Here is a 25,981-nt window from a genome sequence, read left to right on the forward strand (position 1 = left end):
TCTTCGTTATCCAGGGCGGGGCTGCGTCCGGCGGAGGGCGGTGCGGCAGCTACCGGCGCGGCGGCGACGACGAACGTGTGGCTGGTGGTGGCCATCTGCGCGGTGTCGAGCCTGTTCCTGCTGGCGGTGGTGCTGTACGGGGCGTCGCGGTGGGCGCCGCGGGCGGGCGTGCTGTCGGGGCCCGGGCCGGCGACGCTGGTGTGCGCCAGCGAAGTGGGGAGCTGGTCGTACTCGCAGCGCCAGAGCCGGAGCGTGTGCGTGGCGGACGGCGCGGGCAAGAGCGACCTGATGGTTTTCAGCCCCAACTTCCCGCCACCGCCCGGCCCCGCGGCGAAGGAGATGCCACCGGAGCCGCCCGCTCTCCTGGACACGGTCAGTGGTCCTCCCTGCCTCGCCTCTCACCCCTTCCTTGACTCCCTGTTACCCTTATCCCTTTTTTCCTCTTTCCCCCATATCCCTTTTTCCCCACTCCATGAGCAGACGGTGGTATGAGCCATCCTGAGCCTCCCGGCCTCGTGGGCAGTGGGCGCTTGGCGGGATGTGAATCTCACGTTTTCATCTGCCTTGGCGTTCATACCAGAACCTCTCGGCTCTTGCTTTCTTGGGAGAACTAAGTAAAGTATTGCCTCACCCACATCAGTTGCGGTTCACAGCTGCACAGCTGTTCTGGTTGCGAGTTGTTCTCCTGTCAAATAAAAATACTGCAGGATGTGGTGGGAGGTACCACGACATGGGCTTTCAAGACTCGCTTGCTTGCCGATGTGTAGCATTTGCACCCGAGCTTGCTGAAGGAGTGCAAGTCATGCAGGCTGTGAAGATTACAGTCTCCCAGGCACTATTCATTCTGACTAGGCAAGCAAGAGGGACTTTTCTTGTTTCCTTTTTGCCACTGTTATTACAGTAGTTAGAATCAAAAAGTGCTCATACAGGGGAATAGAAACCAACGTACGTGTTAGAAAGTAGCATTTTGTTTTTCTTTCTTTTTTTTTTGTGTGTTTTGTTTGTTTGTTTGTTTGTTTTGTTTTTTTGTTTGTTTTTCTTTTCCTCTTCTCTGCCCATCTTGTGAGCATTGCATGCCTGGCTGGACAGGTGGTGTGATGGGCAGTGGTGTTTTTGATGCTGTTTGAATACTTGTATCAGCAGCTACACTGTTATAAATCCCTGAAATTTCTCATTTTGGCCACAAAACCCAGATCAACTCTTCTACACAGTAGATATCATTCCCTATATCGATGTGCTCATCAGCATTTGAGTTGTTCTCTCACATTGTGGATTCAAATCTCGTTGCCATTAGAGCTGTCCCAATATCACCTTTAGAAAGAGTATTGATCCCAGGTCTAAAACATTTCCATCTGAGATAGCTGAAGCGTATCCTGAACACCAAGTGTCAATTGCAGAGCATCTGCCAGACACTGTGTACATGATAACATCTGTATGTTTTTTATGATGCTGTCATTGAAGGGCATGCTCTACAAAAGCCAGAGTGAGCTGGGAAATGAAACTGTGGCATGTCACAGAGGTGAACATGGCAGTGGGAACTGAGTAGGGCCTGGCCGTCTCCTGATATGAATGGTGAACTAGAGCAGGGGGAAGACTTGTTTAAAGTAACTGGAAATCCTCAGGAAGACCATAGACCATGTCATAGGATGATAAGAATGGGGGATAATCTGCTTATTTTAAGAACACAAGTTCCAGAGTGGTGAATGGAGGATACCTAGAGGAAAGCATGAGGCAGCTTTGGCAAAAGGTCTGCTTGCCCAAGATCCGCTACCAGACTCTGCGGATCTGGTGTTGGAAACTCTTCTGATCATGAAATAGGATGTATTATTGAAATGCCTGCAATCTTCTTTGAAGTTATGAATATCTCCCACCAGAGACAGTCCCTTGCGCTGCTGGCCTGACTTAGGGCATGTGTTGGTTAGAGGGGTAAAATGCAGATTGCTGACTAGTGTCTGATGGACCTTTTCCATCTGGCTTTGGAAAGATGTTGTGGGAGGGTAGTGCTTCAATCTGCTGTACTTGTGCGGTGGTGATCATGTACAGGAGGTTCCACAGCCATTTATCTTGCTATGATGGTTCCTTTCTCCTCCTCAGGCAGGAATTTTAAGGGGATATGAGGAGGTGGTGTGGTCTTTGTGCTCCTGACTTCCCCTACTTGTGCACTTGCACAGTTGTCCTTGGTAGAGATGGTGTACCCTATTACACATGGCTTATTCTGATATGTGCATGCATGTGCCAAGCCCTGCAGAGCAGTCCAGCTCTGGTTCTGTGTGTTGTAAATTTTCCCACCCATTTGATACTCTGTATGCACTTGCACCTTGACATTTGGTGTGTTCTTTTGAAAGAATAAAATCTGTGGAGACTGGGATCAGAGTTGTCAAAACTGTAATTACAGAATCTTCAAGAAGAACTGTAACTTACAGCTCTGTGGTGTTTCCATCTGAGATTGCTGAGAAGTCACAAAGTATTCAGGGTGAAGTTCAGGCATCTGGGAAGAGTCTGCCAGACAGTTAATACCTTTGCATCCATCCATATGTTCTTTGTGCTGATCACGAGGGAAGGTGAGGATGTGCAAAGGCCTGGGCCATGCTAAGGTTGGAGTTTAGTGTTGGGGCATGTTCCTGTGGTAGAGCAAGGTCTGGGTATTGCGGCATTGAAGCTCTGAGTGGCACCAGGTAGGGCCTGGGCATGTGTCGCTTGGAGGATCACTGTGAGAAGGAGAGAGTGTTGCCTGAGCGAAACAGAGATGCTGGGTAGGACTTGGTCTGTGTCATTGGTGAAGTACTGGATAATGCCTGCTTAGCTGGAGATCTCATTCCTGTGGTGTGGGATAGAGGATGCCGCTAGATAACACTGAGAAGTAGCCTCATGCAGATCTGCTTGCTTGAGGTCCTCTCAGGACCTCCAGAATTTCTACACATCCTTGCACCCTTTTGTCCTCTGTGGTATTCCCCTGTGATGTGAAGACATCTGCTATAAACTCTGTTCATAATTTGCTCCTTAATTTGGTATGTTATTGGTGAAACAGAAGATTTTTGAAATGTGGATCACTTCAACTTCTCTAAATCCCTCTTTGATCAGTGATGTTGCAGCTCATCTTCTCTGCGAGGCAGGGGAAGAAGTGCTCTCTGCATTTAAAATGTTGGCAAGCCTTTTGTTTCAATATGGGGGGATGAGTTCTTTTATTTCTCTTGGGAAAAACTCCCATCATTTTGCTTTTCCTTCTCTCATATTGGCAATGTGTTGGCAACAGTGTGTGAGTTGTGGATGGGAGAATTTTCACAGCTGTCTTGTTGCAGAGCTTTGAGCCATTTGCAATCAATGTGGAGGATGGCCTTTCCACTCTCCTGAGATGAGGTTGACATTGAGAGAATGTCCTTGGCATTCAGGTCTCCCTTCTCTTTCCTCTATGATGGGAGTGCATACGGGACCACTGTGCACTGTCTAGTGATTCTGAGACTTTCGCAGAATGTAATTTTTTTCCACTGAGGTTCCTCAGAACTGTTAAGGGAAAAAAGACCCTTACAAGCAGTTCTTCTGTCCTGAAAATGATTCTTAATCTCAAGAAGGAACCAGTGATGCTGGAGGTAAGCCAGTTATATTTCAACAAGTTGTGAATGAGAGACAGACAGATGTACTTTTGTTCCTGTTAGGTTGTGGTATCTTCATATTGAGTCAACAGAATGTAGCCAGGATTGTAATGCCTGTGGGTTTGGAGCAGCAAAGCACCACTGTCTGCTCTCGTTCATTTTCTGCTGCTTCCATGCACAGCATGAGCTGTTGGCAGCAAGCAGAGATGGTGGAGGGACCCCAATGTGTTCGTGGAGTAGATGCCTTGGGTGTCAAGGGGATGTTCTTAGTGAAAATGTCATGATGTTATCTTGATGCCGAGGTTCTTGCTGTGTGTATGCAATGCATGTTTGCCTTAAAAGGAAATCAAGAGCTTGACTTTTCATTGTGCATGTGGAAAATGAGGCCAGAAGAACAGCCATCCATCAAGACACATGAACGGTGCTTGGGAGCTGTGGTTGCCCTGTGCTTTTCCATCCTTTATGGAGTGTTGTTCTGCTGAACTGTGGTGGGTTTGATTTCTCAAATGAAAGACACCCTTGCAGTGTTTGGACTAATTGGAGAGTTTTTGCACAGATGTCCAAGTACCTGGGTCCTGGGCTTGTGTTTCTGAGGGTGGTGGATCCTGCTCTGATGTGGCAGAGCTGTCCTCTGCCACATGATTGCCTTGCTCTGTTATTTTCTAGATCCTTGAATAGACTGGAGGTGAAAGAGAGTGGTTTTATTTCAGAAGAGAAGGGGCAGTCTGTCTGTCTTGCATAAACTGGAAGAAAGCAAGCAGATTATTTTCCATCTGGAGGCGAGGAAGGCATAAGGGAATGGGAATGAGAGCTCTTGACAAAGGGCGTTTTCATGCTTCATGGTAAGTATGGTATAGACATGTGGAAAATCTTTCCGTAAATGCGGGAAAGAAAAGAAGACACAAGGATGGAAGCAGAAGAGAATGGGAGGGAAGGATATAGAAGGCCAGACTAGGAAAGAAAAATGAGGAAAAAGAACAGAAGGAGCAAAGAGGAAAGATAAAAGGAAGAGAGGACGAAAGCAGGAAAAAAAAAAAAGATGGAAAGAAGAAAGGAAGCAGGAAAAGAAGGAATCCATGCAAGGAAAAAGTAATCAAGGAAGAAAGAAAGAAAAAAGAGTAACCTAAGGAAGGAAGGAGATTACCAGCATGCACCGATGTTATCTCTCCATGCTGAATGGATTTGAGGACCTCGGCACCCTTAGTACTCAAGGAACTCTGTGCAAGGCTTGATGAGGAGTGTCAAGGAAGAGGAATGAGAGCAGGTCTGTTCTCCACGGTGAGAGTGATGTAGTCATATAGAAAACATGTTGGTAAACAAGACAAGGAAGAAGCAACGAAGGAAGAAGGAGGGGGAAGGACATGGAAGAGAGGAGAAAGAGAAAGGAGGGAAGAAAGGAAGGAAGAATATACGAGATTATAAAAATGCAGCGTCCTTACCTTTAGATGCTGAAGGGAGCTAGTCCCTAACAGCCTCCGCCTCTGTTAGAGTACCGCGTTCCGAGCTGATGTCCCGTAACTAAAGTTGATGGCTCCGTTTTTGACGGACTCCGTCGCGGCGACGACGGCGACTGGCAGGCTGCGAGGGTAGGTAGAGAGGACAGGAGGAAAATGAACGGGGAAGGGGTGTAAAGAAAACGAAAAAGAAATGGAAAAAAGAAAGAGAAGGCTCAGAAGAATGAAGAGAGAAAAGGAAGAAAGAGAAAAAAGAAGTCATGAAAAAAGAGAGAGAAGCAAATATAAGAAGGAAAGAAAAACCGGAAAAAAAAAGTGAAAACCGAAGGTGGGAGCGTGTGCGGCGGCGGAGCAGCACACGGTGTCGCTGCAGGCTCAGAAACGGCGGCTGAGCGGCTCGGCGGCTCCGCCCCGGTGCGGCGGAGAGCCCGGCTGTGAGCGCGGGGGGGCTGCGCGGCACGGGGCGGGCAGGAGAGCTGGTGAGTCCGGGCGGCGGCGGGAAGCCGTGCGGGGCCCGTGCGGGTGGCGACGGCGACAGCAGCAGCGATGAGCATGTGGTGGGGGTCCGTGGTGCGGGTGCTGGTGCTGCAGGCGGCCTGGGCGTTGGTCGGCGGGCAGGTGCGGTACTCGGTGCCGGAGGAAGCCAAGGCCGGGACGGTGGTGGGCCGTCTGGCGCAGGACCTGGGCCTGGAGGCGGGCGAGGCGGAGGCGCGGCGGCTGCGGCTGGTGTCGCAGGGCCGGCGGGCGAGCGTGGAGGTGAGCGGGGCGAGCGGGGCACTGGTGGTGAGCTCGCGGCTGGACCGGGAGGAGCTGTGCGGGAAGAGCGCGCCGTGCGCCCTGCGCCTGGAGGTGCTGGTGGAGCGGCCACTGCGCGTGTTCCATGTGGAGCTGGAGGTCACCGACATCAACGACAACGCCCCACTCTTCCCCGCAGCCCGGAGAAACCTCAGCATCGCGGAATCGTCGCTGCTGGGGTCTCGGTTCCCTCTGGAGGGCGCGTCAGATGCAGATATCGGAGCAAACGGGCAGCTCTCCTATACACTCAGTCGCACTGAGCATTTTGGTTTGGATTTGCAAAAACAGAATGAGCAAAATACTGTGCTCGATCTTGTTTTAATGAAAGCGCTGGACCGCGAGTCGCTGCCTGTGCACCGGTTAGTGCTGACGGCGAGTGACGGGGGCCGGCCGTCTCTGACGGGTACGATGGAGCTGGTGATCTCGGTGCTGGATGCGAACGACAACGCGCCCCAGTTCAACCAGTCAGTGTATAAAGTGCAGCTGTCGGAGAGCGCTGTAGAGGGGACGCTTGTGGCGCTAGTGAACGCCACGGATCCGGACGAGGGAATTAACAGTGAGGTGACCTACACGGCAACCAACTTCGTTCCCCTGAGTGGAAGAGATATAATTGCCGTAAATCCGAAGACGGGAGAAATCCGTCTCACGGGAGCCTTGGACTTCGAAGAAGTCACTGTATTTAATTTTCGTATAGAAGCAAGAGACAAAGGGACGCCGCCACTGTCGGGTCACTGCAGCGTGGAGCTGGAGGTGCTGGACGTGAACGACAACGCGCCCGAAGTGTGGGTGACGTCGCTGTCGGTGCCGGTGCCGGAGGACGCGGCGGTGGGGACGGTGGTGGCGCTGCTGAGCGTGTCAGACCGGGACTCGGGGGTGAACGGTCGTGTGCGCTGCGCGGTGTGGCCGGCGGCGCCGTTCGGGCTGGTGTCGATGTTCGCGGGGTCGTACTCGCTGGTGCTGCGGGAGGCGCTGGACCGGGAGCGGGTGTCGGAGTACGAGGTGGAGGTGCGGGCGGAGGACGGCGGGTCGCCGTCGCTGCGCGCCCGTCGCGGGGTGCGTGTGCCGGTGTCGGACGTGAACGACAACGCGCCGGCGTTCGCGCAGGCCGTGTACACGGTGCTGGCGCGGGAGAACAACGCGGCGGGCGCGGAGCTGGCGCGTCTGTTGGCGCGGGACCCGGACGAGGCGGACAACGGGCGCGTGAGGTACTCGGTGTGGGAGGGCGGCGTGGGCGGTGTCACGTCGGCGGGCGGCGGGTGGCGTCCAGCGTCGAGCTACGTGTCGGTGGACGCGGAGAGCGGGCGTCTGTGGGCGCTGCAGCCGTTGGACTACGAGGAGGTGCAGGTGCTGCAGTTCGAGGTGCGGGCGGTGGACGCGGGGGAGCCGCCGCTGTGCGGCAACGCCACGGTGCAGCTGTTCGTGGTGGACGAGAACGACAACGCGCCGGTGCTGCTGACGTCTGGCGGCGGCGGGCCGGGCCCTGGGCTGGTGGGCGAGACGGCGTCGGGGCCAGAATCGGGGGCGCTGTGGGCGTGGGCGACTTGGGGGGCGCCGGCGGGGCAGGTGGTGGCGAAGATCCGCGCGGTGGACGCGGACTCGGGCTATAACGCGTGGCTGCGCTACGAGCTGTGGGAGCCGCGGGGGAAGGGCCCGTTCCGCGTGGGGCTGTACAGCGGCGAGGTGAGCACGGCGCGGGCGCTGGAGGAGGCGGACGGCCCGCGGCAGAGGCTGGTGATCGTGGTGCGGGACCACGGGGAGCCGGCGCGCTCGGCCACGGCCACGCTGAGCGTGTCGCTGGTGGAGGGCGCCGAGGCGGCGTTGACGGCCGTGGGCTCGTCGTCCTCGAAAGCGGGGGTGGGCGCGGAGGGTGGCGCGGCCGCGACAGGAGCGGCGGCGGCGACGAACGTGTGGCTGGTGGTGGCCATCTGCGCGGTGTCGAGCCTGTTCCTGCTGGCGGTGGTGCTGTACGGGGCGTCGCGGTGGGCGCCGCGGGCGGGCGTGCTGTCGGGGCCCGGGCCGGCGACGCTGGTGTGCACCAGCGAAGTGGGGAGCTGGTCGTACTCGCAGCGCCAGAGCCGGAGCGTGTGCGTGGCGGACGGCGCGGGCAAGAGCGACCTGATGGTTTTCAGCCCCAACTTCCCGCCGCCGCCCGGCCCCGCGGCGAAGGAGGCGCAGCCGGAGCCGCCCGCTCTCCTGGACACGGTCAGTGGCCCTTCCTGCCTCGCCTCTCGCTCCTTTCCCGACGTCCCTTTTTGCTTCTCCCCCATCTCTCTCTTCTCTGACCCTTCTCTCCTGCTCCCTGGTCAGGCGGTGTGTTCTCTTCTTCTTTCATTGTTCTCTGCAAGAGACCATAACAGCAATTCGAACTTCTAACGGATTTTCTTTTTACATGTTTCTTGTCTTTACAAATGTCTCTCACCATTGACAATCCCCTGTATGGAGCGAGGTGTGTAGAGCTGGAGCATGTTCTTGAGCTGTAAGAGTGTCTGGCTATTATGGCAGTGATGGGTCTGCATGGCCCTGAGTAGAACCTGAGCATGCGTCATGTGGAGTGTGACCTTGAGCAGGGAAGAATGTTGCCTGAAGGAAACGGAGATGCTGGGTAGAACAGAGTTTGCATCATTGGAGGAGAAGCTGAGAACGTCAGTGTTGCTGATCTCATTTACTGTGGCACAAAATATGCCAGTAGCAATCCTCGAGAAGTGCCCCCACACACATGCAAGTTCCCTGAGATTCCCTGAGGACCTCCAGAAATTCCGCATATCCTCACACCCCCATCTCTGTCACAGTCCTACTAGATGTCACGGCATCTGCCACTTGCCTCTAATCAGCTTGCCTTTTTTTTTTTTTAATCTGGAATTCTGTTGGTCAGGCTTTCCATACTTGGATCATGCTGCTAGCAATCTCTGAAGCTCTCCTCAGTCCTCTCTCTGCTCGTGTGTCTTGTTAGGGAAGGGAAGACGTACTCTCCATATTTGAGATGGTGGCAAACCTTGTGTTTCAATATAGTGGGACAGGATCCTTTGGTTTTCTTTTCTCCTCTTACCAAAAACTCCCACTCTCTTCTTTTTTCTTGTCTCACACTGGTAATGTGTTGGTAACAGTGGAGGAGATGCAGAGGGCAGAACTTTGGCAGCTCTGAGGTTGCAGAGAATTGGATGTTTGGCCATCAGTATGGGGGATGATTTTTTTCCACTATACTGAGTGGAGGTTGGCATTGCAAAAATATCGTTAACCCTCAGATTTTCTACTTGCTTCCCCTGTCACAGAACACATAGGGGAGCAAGAGGCACTGTAGGATCATTTCACAGCTTTTGGAGAACATGAGTACTTTTTTTCTGTCCAACTTCCCCAGAAGGTGCTGGTAACATTAATGGAAAGTGTGCCTTGAAGCCACTCTTGTTCTGAAAGGTTTCTTTTCTTAACAAATAAGCAGTAATGCAACAGGTATGTCACTCATATCTGAAGAGGCTGTGTTTGAGAGACAGATGTACTTTCATTCCCGTTTAGTTGAGGTGTTGTTATGTTGGATTGACCAAATGTTGACTGTATTGGACCAGGAAAGCACCACTGCCTGCTCCTGTTCCTGTCCTGCCACTTCCAGGCACAGCAATGAACTGGGAGCGGCAAGCACAGATAGATAAAGGACTCTAATGGTTTTCCTGGAGTGGGTGTGTTGGGTGTCCAGGGAAGCACAGAATCATAGGACAGTTTGGGTTGAAAGGGAACTTAAAAGGCCATCTAGTCCGACTCCTGCCATGGGCAGAGGCATCTTCAACCAGATCAGGTTACTCAGAGCCCCATCCAGCCTGGTCCTGAATGTCTCCAGGGACGGTTCATCCACCTACTCTCTGGGCAACCTGGGCAAGTGTTAACCGCCCTCATGGTAAGGCATGTCTTCCTTATACCTAGTTTAGTCTCCTTGTAATTTAGAACCATCACCCCTTGTCCCAGCCCACGTGCAGGACCTTGCACTTGGCCCCATTGGACCTCAGGAATTCTGCGTGGGCCCACTTCTGGAGCTTGTCCAGGTCCCTCTGAATGGCATTCTGTCCCTCAGGCATGTCACCTGCACCACTCAGCTTGGTGCTATCTGCAAATTTGCTGAAGGTGCACTCAATCCCGCTGTCTGTGTCATTAATGAAGACATTAAACAATATTGGGCCCCAGACGGACCCCTGAGGGACACCACTCATCACTGATCTCCACTTGAACGTTGAGCCATTGACCAGTACCCTCTGGATGCGATGATCCAGCCATTTGTCCATCCATCAAATCCGTATCTCTCCAATGTAGAGAAGGATGTGGAAGGGAAGGATGTTGTGGGGGAACCATTTCAAAGGCCTTACAGAAGCCCAAACTGATGACATCCATAGCTCTTCAGTTGTCCACTGATGTAGTCACTCTATCATAGAAATCCACTAGTTTGGTGAGGCAGGAATTGCCCTTTTGAAGCCCTGCTGGTTGCCTTGAATCACCTCCCTGTCCTCCATGTGCCTCAGCACAGCTTCTAGGAGGACCTGTTGCCTGGTCCTCCCAGGCACAGAGGTGAGGCTGACAGGTTGGTAGTTTCCAGGATCCTCCTTTCTACCCTTTTTAAAAATGGGTGAAATGCTTCCGTTCTTCCAGTCACCAGGGACTTCACCTGACAGACATGACTCTTGAAAAATCATAGAGAGTGGTTTGGCAGCTGTATCAGCCGATTCCATCAGTACAATGGGAGTATTCTTAGTGAAAATGCTGTAGTGTTACCTTTGTGGCTTTTATTTGGCTGTGTGATGGGTGACTCGTGTTAAAGAAGGTGAAGTGTTCCATGGGAATTAATGCTCCTGGGTACAACAGTTTTTGCCATGTTGTTATGGCAACACATGCCTGCCTGAAAGGAAAAGCAAGAGCTCGCCATTCAGTGTGCAGGTGGAAAATGAGGCAGAAAGAAAGGCTCTTCTTTGAGGTATAAGAAGACCCAGAAATGTTCAGTTGGAGAAAAAAAATCCTAAACACCTGAATAAAACTACCAACAAAACAAATTGTCCTACACAGTTGATACCATTCATTCCAGTCCGGTGCTCATCAGCATTTCAGCTGTTATCCTACAGAATGAAAGTGATGCCCTTACCATTTAGAGCTGTCCTGACCTCACCTGTAGAAAGGGTATTGCTCCCCAATGCACAAAATTTCCCTCTGAGATAGCCGGAGCATTGCCAACCATGAAGGGTCTCCTGCAAAGTATCTGGAGGACACTGTCTCTATGATACCACCTGTGTTTTTCTATACTGCTCTTAGTGATGGGAAGTGCCTACAGAAAGCTGGAGTGAACCCTGAGGTGGGAAAGGAAACTGTGTTATGTCATGGAGATGAATGTGGCAGTGGCACTGGGTTGCACCTGGTCCTTTCCTAATGTGAAGGGTGACCTTGAGCAGTGGGAAGACTTGTCTGTGAGAACTGAAAGTTCTTGGGAAGATCACGGGCTATGTCATAACACAAGAATTCTTAAGAATGTATGTTTCAGAGTGTGGAATGGAGGATGCCTAGAGGAAAGCATGAGACAGAATGGGCACGGAGTGTTCTTGCCCAGGACCCTTTCCCAGGCTCCAAGGATCTGGAGTTGGAGTCCTTCTGGATCTTGACATACTGCATGTTATTTAAATGCCCACAGTTTCCTTTGAGGTTATGAATGTCTCCCACCAGAGAGAGTCCCTTGCGCTGCTGTTTGCCTGATGTAGAAAATGTGTTGGTAAGAGGAGATTGGATGCAGACTGATGAATGTTGTCTGATGAACCACTTGTTTTGGGAAAGGTGTTGTGGGAGGGTAGTGCTTTAATTTACTGTACTTGGGTAGTAGTGGGCATCCGTAGTGTCTTCTACATCCATTGATGTTACCATGATGATTCCTTGCTCCTCCTCATGCAGGATTTGTAAGATGATGTAATTAAATGCGTGTGATCTTTGTACTCTTAACTTCCTCTACTTGTACACTTGCACAGACGGCCTCAGTAGAGATGGTGTGTCCTGTTGTCACATGTAGCTCATTCTGATATATGCACTTACCCGCCAAACCCTACACAGCAGCACAGCTCTGGTTTCTGTGGTAAAAATTCCCCAATCCAGTTGATATTGTGAGTGTGCTTGCACTTTGGCATTGGGTGTGGTTCTCTTGAAGGAAAAAAAGCTGTGTGGACTGGGATCAAAGCTGTCACAGCTGTAATCACAGAATCTTATAAAACTCTAATGTGCAGCTCTGTGGTGTTTCCACCTGACATTGCTGAAAACAGGCAAAGCATACATGGTGAAGTTCACACAGCTGGGAAGAGTCTGCCAGATGCTGTGTGGCTTTTCAGCCTTCCATATGCTCTTTGTGCCAACTGTGAGGGCAGGTGAGGATGTGTGAAGGCCTGGAGCACACATGGAGAGGGTTTTAGCGCTGGGCATGTTGAGGTTGAGAAATTTCTGAGTATTTTGTCAGTGATCCTGTGAGTGGCACTGTGTTGGACCTGGTCCTGTGTCATGGGGAAAGTGATTTTGAGTGGCAAAGAGTGTTGCCTGAGGGAAATGGAGGCGCTGCGTAGAACATGGTCTGTGCCATTGGGGAAGAACTGGAGAATGTCTCCTTAGCTGGTAGAGTCACAGCACAAAGGGCTGTACTCCTGGGATCCTCTCAGGACATCCAGGCATTTGATATATTCTCCTTTCCTGATGTTCTAACATGTATTACTGCTTTTGAAGGTAACTGCCAGATGTGCCTTAAATGACTTCTTTTTGATGTGGAATGTTGTTGGCCAAACAGAAGCTTTTCGATATTTGTATCATTCTGCCAGCCTTCTCTGAACGTCTCCTCAGTTATCTCTCTGGTCTTAGTCTTGCTAGGGAGACGACAAAGTGGTCTCTGTATACAAGATAGTGGCAAACCCGGAGTTTCAGTACAGTGGAATGGGTTCCTTTGTTTTTCATCTCTTGTCTTAGCAAAAACACCCACACGTTTGTTTCTTCTCTTATATTGGCAAAGTGTTGGTAACAGTAGATGACATGCAGATGGTGGAGTTTTGGCAGCTGTCAGGTTGTAGATTTTTGGGGGCACAGTATTATGTGAGTATGAGGGATGTTTTTTTCCGCTATACCAAGCTGAAGCTGACATTGGGCAAACTATGTGTAGCCCTCAGGTGTCCCACTTGCTTCCCCTGTGATCCAAGTGTATAAGGGAGCACTTTTTCAAAGAGTTTGGACAAAATGAGTAATTTTTTTTTCTGTCAAGTATGCCCTGAAGTTGCTGATAACATTAAGTGGTAATGTAGCTTAAAACCAATTCTCCTGTTGTGAAAGTGTTTCTTTTTCTGAAGAAGCAACCAGTGGTGCTACAGGTAAGTTACTTGTAGCTAAAGCAGATGAGTTTGAGAGACAGATGTACTTTTGTTCCTGTTCAGCCCTAGTATCTTTGTGCTGGATCAACAGAATGTTGCCTGGCTTGAAATGTCTATAGGTCTGGAGCAGTAAAGCACCACTGCCTGCTCTTGTTCCTTTCCTGCTGCTCCCAGGTACAGTGTGAGCTGGTGGAAGCAAAGAGAGATGAAGGAGGAACCTGAATGCTTTTCCTGAAGTATATGTGTTGGGTGTCCAGAGGATGTTCTCAGTGAAAATGCTATAGTATTTTCTTGGTGGCTTTTGTTTGGCAGTCCAACACATGCTTCATGCTGATGAAGGAGAGTTATTCCATGAGGACTACTGCCCCTCAATACTAAGGTTCTTCTGTGTTGTGCTGGCGGTGCATGCCTGCCTGAAAGGAGATGGAAGAACTTGACTTTCGTAGTGCAGGTGGAAAATAAGGACAGCTCTTCATCGAGGTATCTGAAGAGTGCTTGGGAGCTGTGGTTGTCCTACACTGTTTCAGCCTTCCTGGAGGGTTGTTTTGCTGGGCTGTGATGGGCTTGAGTTTCCTGAATGAAAGACTCCCTTACATTGTTTTGGGCAGTTTCCTTACAGCTGTTCTTTGTCGTATAATGTCTTTGCTTTGTTAATTGCTGGGTGCTTGAGAGGACTGGAGGTGTATAGACTGTGGGAAATCAGGAAGTATGTTCCCTATCCAGAGGGATGATAGGTGGAAGGGAAGGCGAATGAGAGCTCTTGTCAAAGGACATGTCCATCCTTCACTGTGAGCATAGTGTAGAAAAATGGAAAACATTTTGTAAAAGAAAAAATAACAGAAAAAAACCAAGGTGGAAACAGAAGAGGAAGGAAGGCAAACAGAGGATATGGAAGAGAAGAATAAAGAAGACAGAAGGAAATGGAACAAGGAAAGAGAAGGGAAAGAAAAAAAAAGGCAGAGAAAAAGAGAACAGAAGAAGAAAATGAAGAAGTAAAGTAAAAGAAAATAAGTACTCAAGAGAAGAAAAGAAAGGCAAAGAAAAAGGCAAAGAAAAAAGGAAAAGAAAAGAAAAAGAGACAGGAATGTATGCGAAAAAAGAGCCATCAAACAAGGAAGAAAGTAATAAAGAGGAAGAAAAAAAGGGAAAAAATAAAGACTAAAAAAAAATAAAAGAAGGGAAGGAAAGGGCGAGAGAGGAGCTGAGCTGCGCGGAGGCGATGGTGGGAGCGTGTGCGGCGGCGGAGCAGCACACGGTGTCGCTGCAGGCTCAGAAACGGCGGCCGAGCTGCTGGGCGACTCCGCCCCGGTGCGGCGGAGAGCCCGGCTGTGAGCGCGGGGGGGCGGCACGGGGCGAACAGGAGAGCCGGTGAGTCCGGGCGGCAGCGGGGAGCCGTGCGGGGCCCGGGCGGATGGCGGCGGCGGCAGCAGCAGCAGCAGCAGCAGCGATGGGCGTATGGTGGGGGCCCGTGGTGCGGGTGCTGGTGCTGCAGGCGACGTGGGCGCTGGGCGGCGGGCAGGTGCGGTACTCGGTGCCGGAGGAAGCCAAGGCCGGGACGGTGGTGGGCCGCCTGGCGCAGGACCTGGGCCTGGAGGCGGGCGAGGCGGAGGCGCGGCGGCTGCGGCTGGTGTCGCAGGGCCGGCGGGCGAGCGTGGAGGTGAGCGGGGCGAGCGGGGCGCTGGTGGTGAGCTCGCGGCTGGACCGGGAGGAGCTGTGCGGGAAGAGCGCGCCGTGCGCGCTGCGCCTGGAGGTGCTGGTGGAGCGGCCGCTGCGCGTGTTTCATGTGGAGCTGGAGCTCACCGACATCAACGACAACGCCCCGCTCTTCCCCGCAGCCCGGAGAAACCTCAGCATCGCGGAATCGTCGCTCCTGGGGTCTCGGTTCCCTCTGGAGGGCGCGTCCGATGCAGATATCGGAGCTAATGCGCAGCTCTCTTATATACTCAGCCCCACGGAGCATTTCAGAATACAGGAAGAAAAGTCGCGCAGTAAATCCCTGTTTCTGGTGCTCGCGAAAGCGCTGGACCGCGAGACACTGCCTGTGCACCGGTTGGTGCTGACGGCGAGTGACGGGGGCCGGCCGTCTCTGACGGGCACCATGGAGCTGGTGATCACGGTGCTAGACGTGAACGACAACGCACCCGAGTTCAACCAGTCAGTGTATAACGTACTTTTGCCCGAAGACGCCTTAAGGGGGACACTCGTGGCTCAAGTTAGCGCCACAGATCCCGACTTGGCAATATATGGAGAAGTGATTTATGAAATTGATAGCGTTGTTCCTCCCTCTGCCTCAGATATATTCAGCATCGATGCAAAAAGCGGGGAGATCAGACTAATGGGCGCCCTGGATTTTGAGACAGTTACGTTTTACGACCTAAGAATTAAAGCGAAAGATAAGGGGACGCCGCCGCTGTCGGGTCACTGCAGCGTGGAGCTTGAGGTGCTGGACGTGAACGACAACGCGCCCGAGGTGTGGGTGACGTCGCTGTCGGTGCCGGTGCCGGAGGACGCGGCGGTGGGGACGGTGGTGGCGCTGCTGAGCGTGTCGGACCGGGACTCGGGGGCGAACGGTCGTGTGCGCTGCGCGGTGTGGCCGGCGGCGCCGTTCGGGCTGGTGTCGACGTTCGCGGGGTCGTACTCGCTGGTGCTGCGGGAGGCGCTGGACCGGGAGCGGGTGTCGGAGTACGAGGTGGAGGTGCGGGCGGAGGACGGCGGGTCGCCGTCGCTGCGCGCTCGTCGCGGGGTGCGTGTACCTGTGTCGGACGTGAACGACAACGCGCCGGCGTTCGCGCAGGCCGTGTACACGGTGCTGGCGCGGGAGAACAACGCGGCGGGCGCGGAGCTGGCGCGTCTGTGGGCGCGGGACCCGGACGAGGCGGACAACGGGCGCGTGCGGTACTCGGTGTGGGAGGGCGGCGTGGGTGGTGTCGCGTCGGCGGGCGGCGGGTGGCGTCCGGCGTCGAGCTACGTGTCGGTGGACGTGGAGAGCGGGCGTCTGTGGGCGCTGCAGCCGTTGGACTACGAGGAGGTGCAGGCGCTGCAGTTCGAGGTGCGGGCGGTGGACGCGGGGGAGCCGCCGCTGTGCGGCAACGCCACGGTGCAGCTGTTCGTGGTGGACGAGAACGACAACGCGCCGGCGCTGCTGCCGGCTGGAAGCGGCGGACCGGGGCCCGGGGCGTCGAGCGAGGCGGCGTCGGGACCGGTGTCGGGGGTGCTGTGGGCGTGGGCGGCGTGGGGGGCGCCGGCGGGGCAGGTGGTGGCGAAGATCCGCGCGGTGGACGCGGACTCGGGCTACAACGCGTGGCTGCGCTACGAGCTGTGGGAGCCGCGGGGGAAGGGCCCGTTCCGCGTGGGGCTGTACAGCGGCGAGGTGAGCACGGCGCGGGCGCTGGAGGAGGCGGACGGCCCGCGGCAGAGGCTGGTGATCGTGGTGCGGGACCACGGGGAGCCGGCGCGCTCGGCCACGGCCACGCTGAGCGTGTCGCTGGTGGAGGGCGCCGAGGCGGCATTGGCGGCCGCGGGCTCGTCGTCGTCATTAGGAGCGGGACTGCGTCCGGCGGAGGGTGGCTCGGCAGCGACAGGAGCGGCGGCGGCGACGAACGTGTGGCTGGTGGTGGCCATCTGCGCGGTGTCGAGCCTGTTCCTGCTGGCGGTGGTGCTGTACGGGGCGTCGCGGTGGGCGCCGCGGGCGGGCGTGCTGTCGGGGCCCGGGCCGGCGACGCTGGTGTGCGCCAGCGAAGTGGGGAGCTGGTCGTACTCGCAGCGCCAGAGCCGGAGCCTGTGCGTGACGGAGGGCGCGGGCAAGAGCGACCTGATGGTTTTCAGCCCCAACTTCCCGCCGCCGCCCGGCCCCGCGGCGAAGGAGACGCAGCCGGAGCCGCCCGCTCTCCTGGACACGGTCAGTGGTCCTCCCTGCTTCGCCTCTCGCCCCTTCCTTGACTCCCTGTTTCCTCTCTAGCCCTTCTGGACTCTCTCGTTCTTCTTCCCTCCGTGTCCCTTCTCTTCTCTCTCACTCATCGGGCAAGCGGTGATGGGAGCCGGGGTGACCACCTTGCCCATGGGTGGTGGGTGCTTGGCAGATGCTTAAGGATGTGAACGGGATACTTATTTAAGATATTTGGAAATCCTTGGGAAGATCATAGACCATGTCATACGATTAGAACAGGAGATAATCTGCTTGTCTTAAGAACACAAATTGCAGTGTGGTGAATGGAGGAAAGCATGAGGCATGGTTCGTACAAGGTCTTCTTGCCCAAGATCCATTACCAGACTCTATGGATCTAGTGTTCAAGGTCTTTCTGATCATGAGATAGTGTGTGCTATTGAAATGCTCCCAATCTTCTTTGAAGTTAAGAATATCTCCCACCAGAGGCAGTCCCTTGTGCTGCTGCCTGCCTGCCATAGCCAATGTGTTACTAAGAGGGGTGAGATGCAGCCAGATGAATACTGTCTGATGTACCTTTTCCATCTAGTTTTGGAAAAGACATTGTGGGAGGGCAGTGGTTCAGTTTGCTGTCCTTGCAAAATGGTGGGCATGTACAGGAGGTTCCACAGGCATTTATCTCGCCATGATGGTTCCTTCCTCCTCCTCAGGCAGGATTTTTAAGGTCATATGAGGAGGTGGGTGTGATCTTTGTGCTCCTGACTTCCCTTACTTATGCACTTGTACAGTTGTCCTCAGTAGAAATACTGTGTCCTGTTATACATGGCTTGTTTTGATATGTGCATGTACCTGCCAAGGCCTGCAGAGCAGCCCAGCTCTGGTTCTCTGTAGTACAAATTTTCCCACTCAGTTGATACTGTGTATGCACTGCTGCCTTGACATTTGGAGTGTTCTTTTTAAATAATGAAATTTGTGCAGACTGGGTTTTGAGCTGTCACAACTCTACTCACAGAATCTGTAAGAAGAACTCTAACATGCAGTGCTATGGTGTTTACATCTGAGACTGTTGAGAAGACACAAAGTATTCAGGGTGAAGCTCAAACACCTGGGAAGAGTCTGTCAGACAGTGAATATCTTTGCATCCATCTGTATGTTCTTTGTGCTCATCACAAGGGAATGTGAGCATGACCAGAGGCCTAGGTCCTGCTCAGAGTGGGGATTGGGGTTGGGACATGTTTTTGTGGTAGAGCAAGGTATGGGTATTGTGACAGTGATGCTCTGAGTGACACCAGGTAGGGCCCGAGCATGTGTCACTGTGAATGGGGAAGAGTGGGGAAGAGTGACAGTGAGTGGGGAAGGTTGTTGCCTGCGGGAAATGGAGATGCTGGGTAGAATGCAGTCTGTGTCACTGCAGAAGTACTGAGTAATTTCTGCTTAGATGGAAATATTTCCCATGGTGTCAGTTAGAGGGTGCTACTAGAGGACCTGGAGAAGATTGCCAGCACGCAGTGCTGCTTTCCCATGCACCACTCAGACTTCCACAAGTTCTGCAAATCCTTGCATACTTTTACCTTCCACAGTATTCCTCTGTGATGTGAATTCATCTGCCATAGGCTCCTTTCATAATTTTCTCCTGAACATGGTATGCTGTTGGTCAAACAGAAGGTTTTTTAAAATGTGGATCATTTTGACTTCTCTAAAGCCCTTTTTGGTCATGTCTTTTCTCATCTCCCCTGCTAGGCAAGGGAAGAAGTGCTTCCCACATTTAAGATGTTGGCAAACATTGCACTTCAATATGCATGGAATGGATTCTTTCAGTTTTCTTCTCTCAGCAAAATCTCCCACCAGTATGTTTTTTCTCGTCTCACATTGGCATTGTGTTTGTAACAGTGGGTGAGATGCAGCTGTCAGAATTTTCACAGCTGTGTGCTTGCAGAGGTTTAAGCCAATTGCCATCAGTGTGGGGGATGGCTTTTCCACTCTCCTGAATTGAAGTTGATGTTACAAGAACGTCCTTAGCTTTCAGGTCTCCCTTCTACTTGCCCTGTGATAGAAGCGCATAAGGGAGCACTGCACACTGTCCAGTAATTTTGAGGCTTTTGCAGAGTGTTTGTGTTCTTTCTGTTGAGGTTCTACATAAATGTTAAGCGAAAATGTCCTTTAGAAGAAATTATTCTGTCCTGAAAATGTTTTATTTTCTGAAGAAGCAACCAGTGATGCCACAGGTAAGACTATGTTAATTAAGGAAGGTGTGTTTGAGAGACAGATGTGTTTTACTCTTGTTCAGTCATGGAATCATTATTTTTATCATTAGAATGTTGCCTGGATGGTAATACCTGTACGTTTGGAGCAGCAAAGCACCACTACCTGCTCTTGTTCCCTTCCTTTTGCTTCGAGGCACAGTGTGAGCTGGTGGCAGCAATTATGGATAGAGGAGGAACCCCAGTGAGTTTGCGGAGTGGATGTGTTGGGTGTCAAGGGGATGTTCTCAGTGAAAACGTGTTACCTTGATGGTGTTTGGCTGTGTGACAGGTGGCTTGTGCTGATGAAGGAGAGGTATTCCGTGGGGGCTACTGCTGCTGGATACTGAGGCTCTTGGTGTGTTGTTCCTGCATTGCATGCCTGCCTGAAAGGCAAAGCAAGAGCTTGATTTTAGCATTCAGTTGGAAAATGAGGGCAGAAGAACAACTCTTCATTGAGGTACATGAAGAGTGCTTCGAAGCTGTGGTTGCCCTGTGCATTTTCAACCTTTATGGAGCATTGTTGTGCTGGGTTGTGATGGGTTGGAGTTCGTAAATGAGAGTCCCCTGCACTGTTTGGACTCATTGGAGTCAGTTTGTAGAGGTGTTCAAGTACCTGCGTCTTGGTCTTGTGTTTCCGAGCGTGATGCTTTCTGTGGCGATGTGGCAGAGCTGTTCTTTGCCATTGGATTGCCTTACTGCGTTATATGCTGGGTCCTCGAGTGTACTGGAGGCAGAACAGTGTGGTTTTCCTCCAGAGGAGAGGCGGGGTGATGTGAACGTGCAGTCTGTGTCCTGCATAAACTGGAAGATTGTTCCTTTCTGGAGGTATGGAAGGTGGAATGGAAGGGGAATGAAAGTTCTTGCCATTTCCATGCCTCATGGCCAGTGTGGTGTAGTCGTGTGGAAAATATTTTAGTCAACGTGAAAAATAAAAGAAGTGATAAGGACAGAAGCAGAAGCAAATAGGACATGAGAATATTGCAGGCTGGACCCAGAGTGAAAATGGAAGAGAATGAATAGAAGACGAAAGAGGGAAGGAAGAGAAAAAAGAAAAGAGGTCAAAAGAGAAAGAGAGAAAAAGGAAGAAGGAAAGAATTGGAAAGGAAGCAGGAAAGGAAAGGAAAGAGTCTATGCCAGGAAAAAGGAAAAATGGGAGAAAGAAAGGAGGAAGGAAGGGATGATAGAGGAGATTAACAGCATGCACCGGTGTCACCTCTGCATGGTTAATGGAGTTGAGGACCTCGACATGCTCGGCACTAAGGGGCAGTGTGTAAGGCTTGATGAAAAGTCGTGAGGAAGAGGAAAGACCTCTTACCTGACGGCATCTCCATGTTCCATGTCGAGTGTGACAAAGACATGCAGGAAACATACTGGTAAAGGGAAGAAGAAGAGAAGTGAAGAGATAAGAGAAGGAGTAAGGGGAGAGCGAAGAGAAGGGAGGAGGGAATGATAGAAATACATGCAAACACGTACAAAGCAAGCAATAGAGAGAAAGAAGATAAAGAAAAGAAGAAACGATAAATGAAATACTAGCATGTAGCTATGCTTTTACTGTATATGAAAAGGTGGTGAGGGAGAGAACGAAAGAACGAAAGAAGAAGTAAAGAGAAATAATAAAACAAGGAAGGACGACATAAGGCAAGAAACTAACTAAGGAAGGAAAATGACAACGATGATTTTAAAAAAGGAAGAACCTGTAAAGAAGATTATTGGAACGCACCAACTTCATCTCTAGATGCCGAACAGAGCTGGTTCCTAACTGCCTCCGCCTCGGTTACAATACTGCTTTCCGCGCTGATGTCCCGTAATTAGTGCTGATGGCTCCGTCTTTTGACGGTCTCCGCCGCGGCGGCAACGGGGATGGGTGAGCTGCGAGAGGTGGTGAGGGTGGAGAGAGGGATGGAAGAAGGAAAAAGGGAGTATAGACTAAGTAACGGTATGGAAAGAAGAAAAAGAAGAGAGAAGAGGAGAGAAAACGGATGAAAGAAAGCAGGAAGAGAAGAAAGAAAAAGAGTAGAAAAAATGATATTTAAAAGTAGTAAAGAGAAAGCAAGGAAAAGAAGATGAAAGGAAAGGAACCTAGGCGAACAAGGAGTGAGCAAGCAAGGAAGAAAGAAACGAAAGTAGGAAGAAATAAGAGAAAGAGGAGACGGGAAGTGAGAGCTGAGAGGAGCTGAGCAGCGCGGTGGCGACGGTGGGAGCGTGTGCGGCGGCGGAGCAGCACACGGTGTCGCTGCAGGCTCAGAAACGGCGGCCGAGCGGCTCGGCGGCTCCGCCCCGGTGCGGCGGAGAGCCCGGCTGTGAGCGCGGGGGGGCGGCGCGGCGCGGACAGGAGAACCGGTGAGTCTGGGCGGCGGCGGGGAGCCGTGCGGAGCCCGGACGGGTGGCGGCGGCGGCGGCAGAAGCGATGGGCGAGTGGTGGGAGCCCGTGGTGCGGGTGCTGGTGCTGCAGGCGGCTTGGGCGCTGGTCGGCGGGCAGGTGCGGTACTCGGTGCCGGAGGAAGCCAAGGCCGGGACGGTGGTGGGCCGCCTGGCGCAGGACCTGGGCCTGGAGGCGGGCGAGGCGGAGGCGCGGCGGCTGCGGCTGGTGTCGCAGGGCCGGCGGGCGAGCGTGGAGGTGAGCGGGGCGAGCGGGGCGCTGGTGGTGAGCTCGCGGCTGGACCGGGAGGAGCTGTGCGGGAAGAGCGCGCCGTGCGCCCTGCGCCTGGAGGTGCTGGTGGAGCGGCCGCTGCGCGTGTTCCACGTGGAGCTGGAGGTCACCGACATCAACGACAACGCCCCGCTCTTCCCCACAGCCCGGAAAAACCTCAGCATCGCGGAATCGTCGCTACCGGGATCTCGTTTCCCTCTGGAGGGCGCGTCGGATGCAGATATCGGAGTTAATGCACAGCTCTCTTATACACTCAGTCCCACTGAGCATTTCGGTTTGGATTTACAGCGGGCTGAAGAATACCGAGAATCCCTGTTTCTGGTGCTCACGAAAGCACTGGACCGCGAGTCGCTGCCTGTGCACCGGCTGGTACTGACGGCGAGTGACGGGGGCCGGCCGTCTCTGACGGGCACGATGGAGCTGGTGATCTCGGTGCTGGATGCGAACGACAACGCGCCCCAGTTAAACCAGTCGGTGTATAAAGTGCAGTTGCCGGAGAACGCTGCAGAGGGGACTCTCGTGATGCGACTGAACGCCACGGATCCGGACGTGGGAATCAATGGCGAAATTACGTTCACAGCGAGCAATATTTTTCCTCCAAAAGGAATAAACCTTTTCCTTTTAAATCCGAAGAGTGGGGAGATCCATCTCACGGGCGCTCTGGACTTCGAAGACGTGCGTTCATACGAGATACAAATCGAAGCGACAGATAGAGGAACGCCACCTTTGTCGGGTCACTGCAAGGTGGTGGTGGAGGTGCTGGACGTGAACGACAACGCGCCCGAGGTGTGGGTGACGTCGCTGTCGGTGCCGGTGCCGGAGGACGCGGCGGTGGGGACGGTGGTGGCGCTGCTGAGCGTGTCGGACCGGGACTCGGGGGCGAACGGTCGTGTGCGCTGCGCGGTGTGGCCGGCGGCGCCGTTCGGGCTGGTGTCGACGTTCGCGGGGTCGTACTCGCTGGTGCTGCGGGAGGCGCTGGACCGGGAGCGGGTGTCGGAGTACGAGGTGGAGGTGCGGGCGGAGGACGGCGGGTCGCCGTCGCTGCGCGCCCGTCGCGGGGTGCGGGTGCCGGTGTCGGACGTGAACGACAACGCGCCGGCGTTCGCGCAGGCCGTGTACACGGTGCTGGCGCGGGAGAACAACGCGGCGGGCGCGGAGCTGGCGCGTCTGTGGGCGCGGGACCCGGACGAGGCGGACAACGGGCGCGTGCGGTACTCGGTGTGGGAGGGCGGCGTGGGCGGTGTCGCGTCGGCGGGCGGCGGGTGGCGTCCGGCGTCGAGCTACGTGTCGGTGGACGCGGAGAGCGGGCGTCTGTGGGCGCTGCAGCCGCTGGACTACGAGGAGGTGCAGGCGCTGCAGTTCGAGGTGCGGGCGGTGGACGCGGGGGAGCCGCCGCTGTGCGGCAACGCCACGGTGCAGCTGTTCGTGGTGGACGAGAACGACAACGCGCCGGCGCTGCTGCCGGCTGGAAGTGGCGGACCGGGGCCCGGGGCGTCGGGCGATGCGGCGTCGGGGCCGGGATCGGTCTCTGGGGCGCTGTGGGCGTGGGCGGCGTGGGGGACTCCGGCGGGGCAGGTGGTGGCGAAGATCCGCGCGGTGGACGCGGACTCGGGCTACAACGCGTGGCTGCGCTACGAGCTGTGGGAGCCGCGGGGGAAGGGCCCGTTCCGCGTGGGGCTGTACAGCGGCGAGGTGAGCACGGCGCGGGCGCTGGAGGAGGCGGACGGCCCGCGGCAGAGGCTGGTGATCGTGGTGCGGGACCACGGGGAGCCGGCGCGCTCGGCCACGGCCACGCTGAGCGTGTCGCTGGTGGAGGGCGCCGAGGCGGCGCTGGCGGCCGCGGGCTCGTCGTCGTCGAAAGCGGGGACGGGCGCGGAGGGCGGCGCGTCCGCAGCAGGAGCGGCGGCGACGACGAACGTGTGGCTGGTGGTGGCCATCTGCGCGGTGTCGAGCCTGTTCCTGCTGGCGGTGGTGCTGTACGGGGCGTCGCGGTGGGCGCCGCGGGCGGGCGTGCTGTCGGGGCCCGGGCCGGCGACGCTGGTGTGCGCCAGCGAAGTGGGGAGCTGGTCGTACTCGCAGCGCCAGAGCCGGAGCCTGTGCGTGACGGAGGGCGCGGGCAAGAGCGACCTGATGGTTTTCAGCCCCAACTTCCCGCCGCCGCCCGGCCCCGCGGCGAAGGAGACGCAGCCGGAGCCGCCCGCTCTCCTGGACACGGTCAGTGGCCCTCCCTGCTTCGCCTCTCAGCCCTTCCCCGACGCCGCATTCTGCTTCTTTCTCCATCTCTCCCCTCTCGCCCTTCTCCCCTCTGTGTCCCTTCTCTCCCGCTCTCTGGGTGGTGGGAACCGGGCTGAGCCCTCGGATCCCCTGTCTGTGGGTGCTTGGCAGGTGCTTAAAAATTGTCACGGGACGGTTTCATCTGCCTTGACATCCTTGCTGGGACCCTTGGCCTCTTGCTGTGGGGGCGAACTAAAGAAAGGTGTTGTTGCACTCAGCAGCAGTTGTGAATCTTGGCTACATATTGCTGTTCTGAGGTGAGAGGTGCCACGCCACGGGCATTCAAGGGGCTCTTGCTGGCTGGTGTGTGGCATTTCTAGCCGAGCTTGCTGAAGGAGTGCAAGTCACACAGGCTGTGGTGGTGACAGTCCCCCAGACACTATTTACAGCTTGGTGACCAGGTAGGCAAGAAGGACTTCTATTGATTTCTTTTTGTCACCGTGTTATTACATATGTAGAAGCAAAAAGTGTTCAGGTAGTGAAACGGAACCCAAGGTAGGAGATAGAAAATGGCATTTCTTTTTACTTTCTTTTTCCTGTTGTTGTTGTTTTTCCTCCCCTCTTCCCCTCTCTGCTTGTGAACCTGTGTTCCTGGCTGGACAGTTGTTGTTAAGGATGCTGGCCTTTTTTGATGCTTATTGAATATTTGCACAGCAGTGGTACTTTTATAAATCCATGGTATTTCTCATTTCAGCAACAGAAAAAAAAAAAAAAAACTCAACCAAATTCTCCTACACGGTAGATATTATTTGTATTATTGGTGTGATCATCAACATTTCAGTTATTTTCTCACATTATGAATTCAAAGCTCATTGCCATTGGAGCTGTCTCGATATCACCTTTAGAAAGAGTATGGGTTCCAGGTCTAAAACATTTCCGTTTGAGATAGCTGAAGTGTATCCCAAATACCAAGTGTCAGCTGTAGAGCATCTGTCAGACACTGTGTACATTATAGCGTCTTTATGTTTTTTATGATTCTGTCATTGATGGGAATGCACTACGAAATCCAGAGTGAGCTGGGAAATGAAACTGTGGCATGTCACAGAGGTGAATGTGGCAGTGACACTGAGTAGGTCCTGGTCGTGTCCTGATGTGAATGGTGACCTAGAGCAGTGGGAACAACTTGTCTGGGAGAACAGTACATCCTTGGGAAGACCATGGGCTGTATCATAAGATGACAAGAATTGGAGATGAACTGTTTGTCTTGAGAACACAAGTTCCAGAGTGGTGAATGGAGGGTGCCTAGAGGAAAGCATGAGGCAGAACAGGCCCAGGGTCTTCTTGCCCAAGATCCACTACCAGATTCTATGGATCTGGTGTTGCAAGTTCTTCTGATGATGAAATAGTACGTGCTATTGAAATGCACACAATCTTCTTTGAAGTCATCATCATCTCCCACCAGAGACAGTCGCTTGTGCTGCTGGCCGGACATAAACCATGTATTGGTAAGAAGGGTGAAATGCGGACAGCTGAACAGTGTCTGATGGAGCTTTTCCATCTGGTCTGTGGGAGGGTAGTGCTTCAATCTGCAGTCCTTGCACAATGGTGATCATGTACAGGAGGTTCCACAGCTGTTTGTCTTGCCCTGATGGTTCCTTTCTCCTCAAACGGGATTTTTAAGGGCATATGAGGAGGTGGGTGTGATCTTTGTGCTCCTGACTTCCCCTACTTGTGCACTTACGCAGTTGTCCTCAGTAGAAATGTTGTGTTCTGTTATGCATGGCTTGTTCTGATACA

At 53.7% G+C, this 25,981-nt stretch overlaps 4 protein-coding genes across 4 annotated transcripts in view; all 4 read left to right on the forward strand.

Annotated features, from left to right (window-relative positions):
• The window catches only part of LOC136107643 (protocadherin alpha-8-like), a 5,657-nt gene extending 2,301 nt beyond the window's left edge, over window positions 1-3,356 (forward strand). The window contains exons 1-2 of the mRNA XM_065848822.1: window positions 1-372; window positions 3,300-3,356. The exon at window positions 1-372 is cut by the window's left edge and continues 2,301 nt beyond it. Coding sequence (XP_065704894.1) covers window positions 1-372; window positions 3,300-3,356 — 429 coding nt within the window. The remainder of the gene's footprint in view (window positions 373-3,299) is intronic.
• A 2,172-nt stretch (window positions 3,357-5,528) lies between these two features.
• LOC136107602 (protocadherin alpha-C2-like) overlaps window positions 5,529-25,981 on the forward strand; it is a 167,822-nt gene continuing 147,369 nt past the window's right edge. The window contains exon 1 of the mRNA XM_071814864.1: window positions 5,529-8,041. Within this exon, the coding sequence (XP_071670965.1) occupies window positions 5,591-8,041 (2,451 nt within the window). The 5' untranslated portion in view covers window positions 5,529-5,590. The remainder of the gene's footprint in view (window positions 8,042-25,981) is intronic.
• On the forward strand, window positions 14,565-17,289 carry LOC139829093 (protocadherin alpha-6-like). The gene has a single exon (XM_071814588.1). The coding sequence runs from the start codon at window positions 14,606-14,608 to the stop codon at window positions 17,150-17,152; it is 2,547 nt and encodes an 848-aa protein (XP_071670689.1). The 5' UTR covers window positions 14,565-14,605; the 3' UTR covers window positions 17,153-17,289.
• Window positions 21,658-24,505, forward strand: LOC136107645 (protocadherin alpha-2-like). Its single transcript, XM_065848825.2, has one exon. The coding sequence runs from the start codon at window positions 21,728-21,730 to the stop codon at window positions 24,503-24,505; it is 2,778 nt and encodes a 925-aa protein (XP_065704897.1). The 5' UTR covers window positions 21,658-21,727.

Source organism: Patagioenas fasciata, chromosome 14 (assembly GCF_037038585.1).
Source record: "Patagioenas fasciata isolate bPatFas1 chromosome 14, bPatFas1.hap1, whole genome shotgun sequence".
Taxonomy (NCBI): domain Eukaryota; kingdom Metazoa; phylum Chordata; class Aves; order Columbiformes; family Columbidae; genus Patagioenas; species Patagioenas fasciata.

Coding starts and splice junctions, on each gene's coding strand:
- LOC139829093 (XM_071814588.1), top strand. CDS start 14,606: ATGGCGGCGGCGGCAGCAGCAGCAGCAGCAGCAGCGATGGGCGTATGG.
- LOC136107645 (XM_065848825.2), top strand. CDS start 21,728: ATGGGCGAGTGGTGGGAGCCCGTGGTGCGGGTGCTGGTGCTGCAGGCG.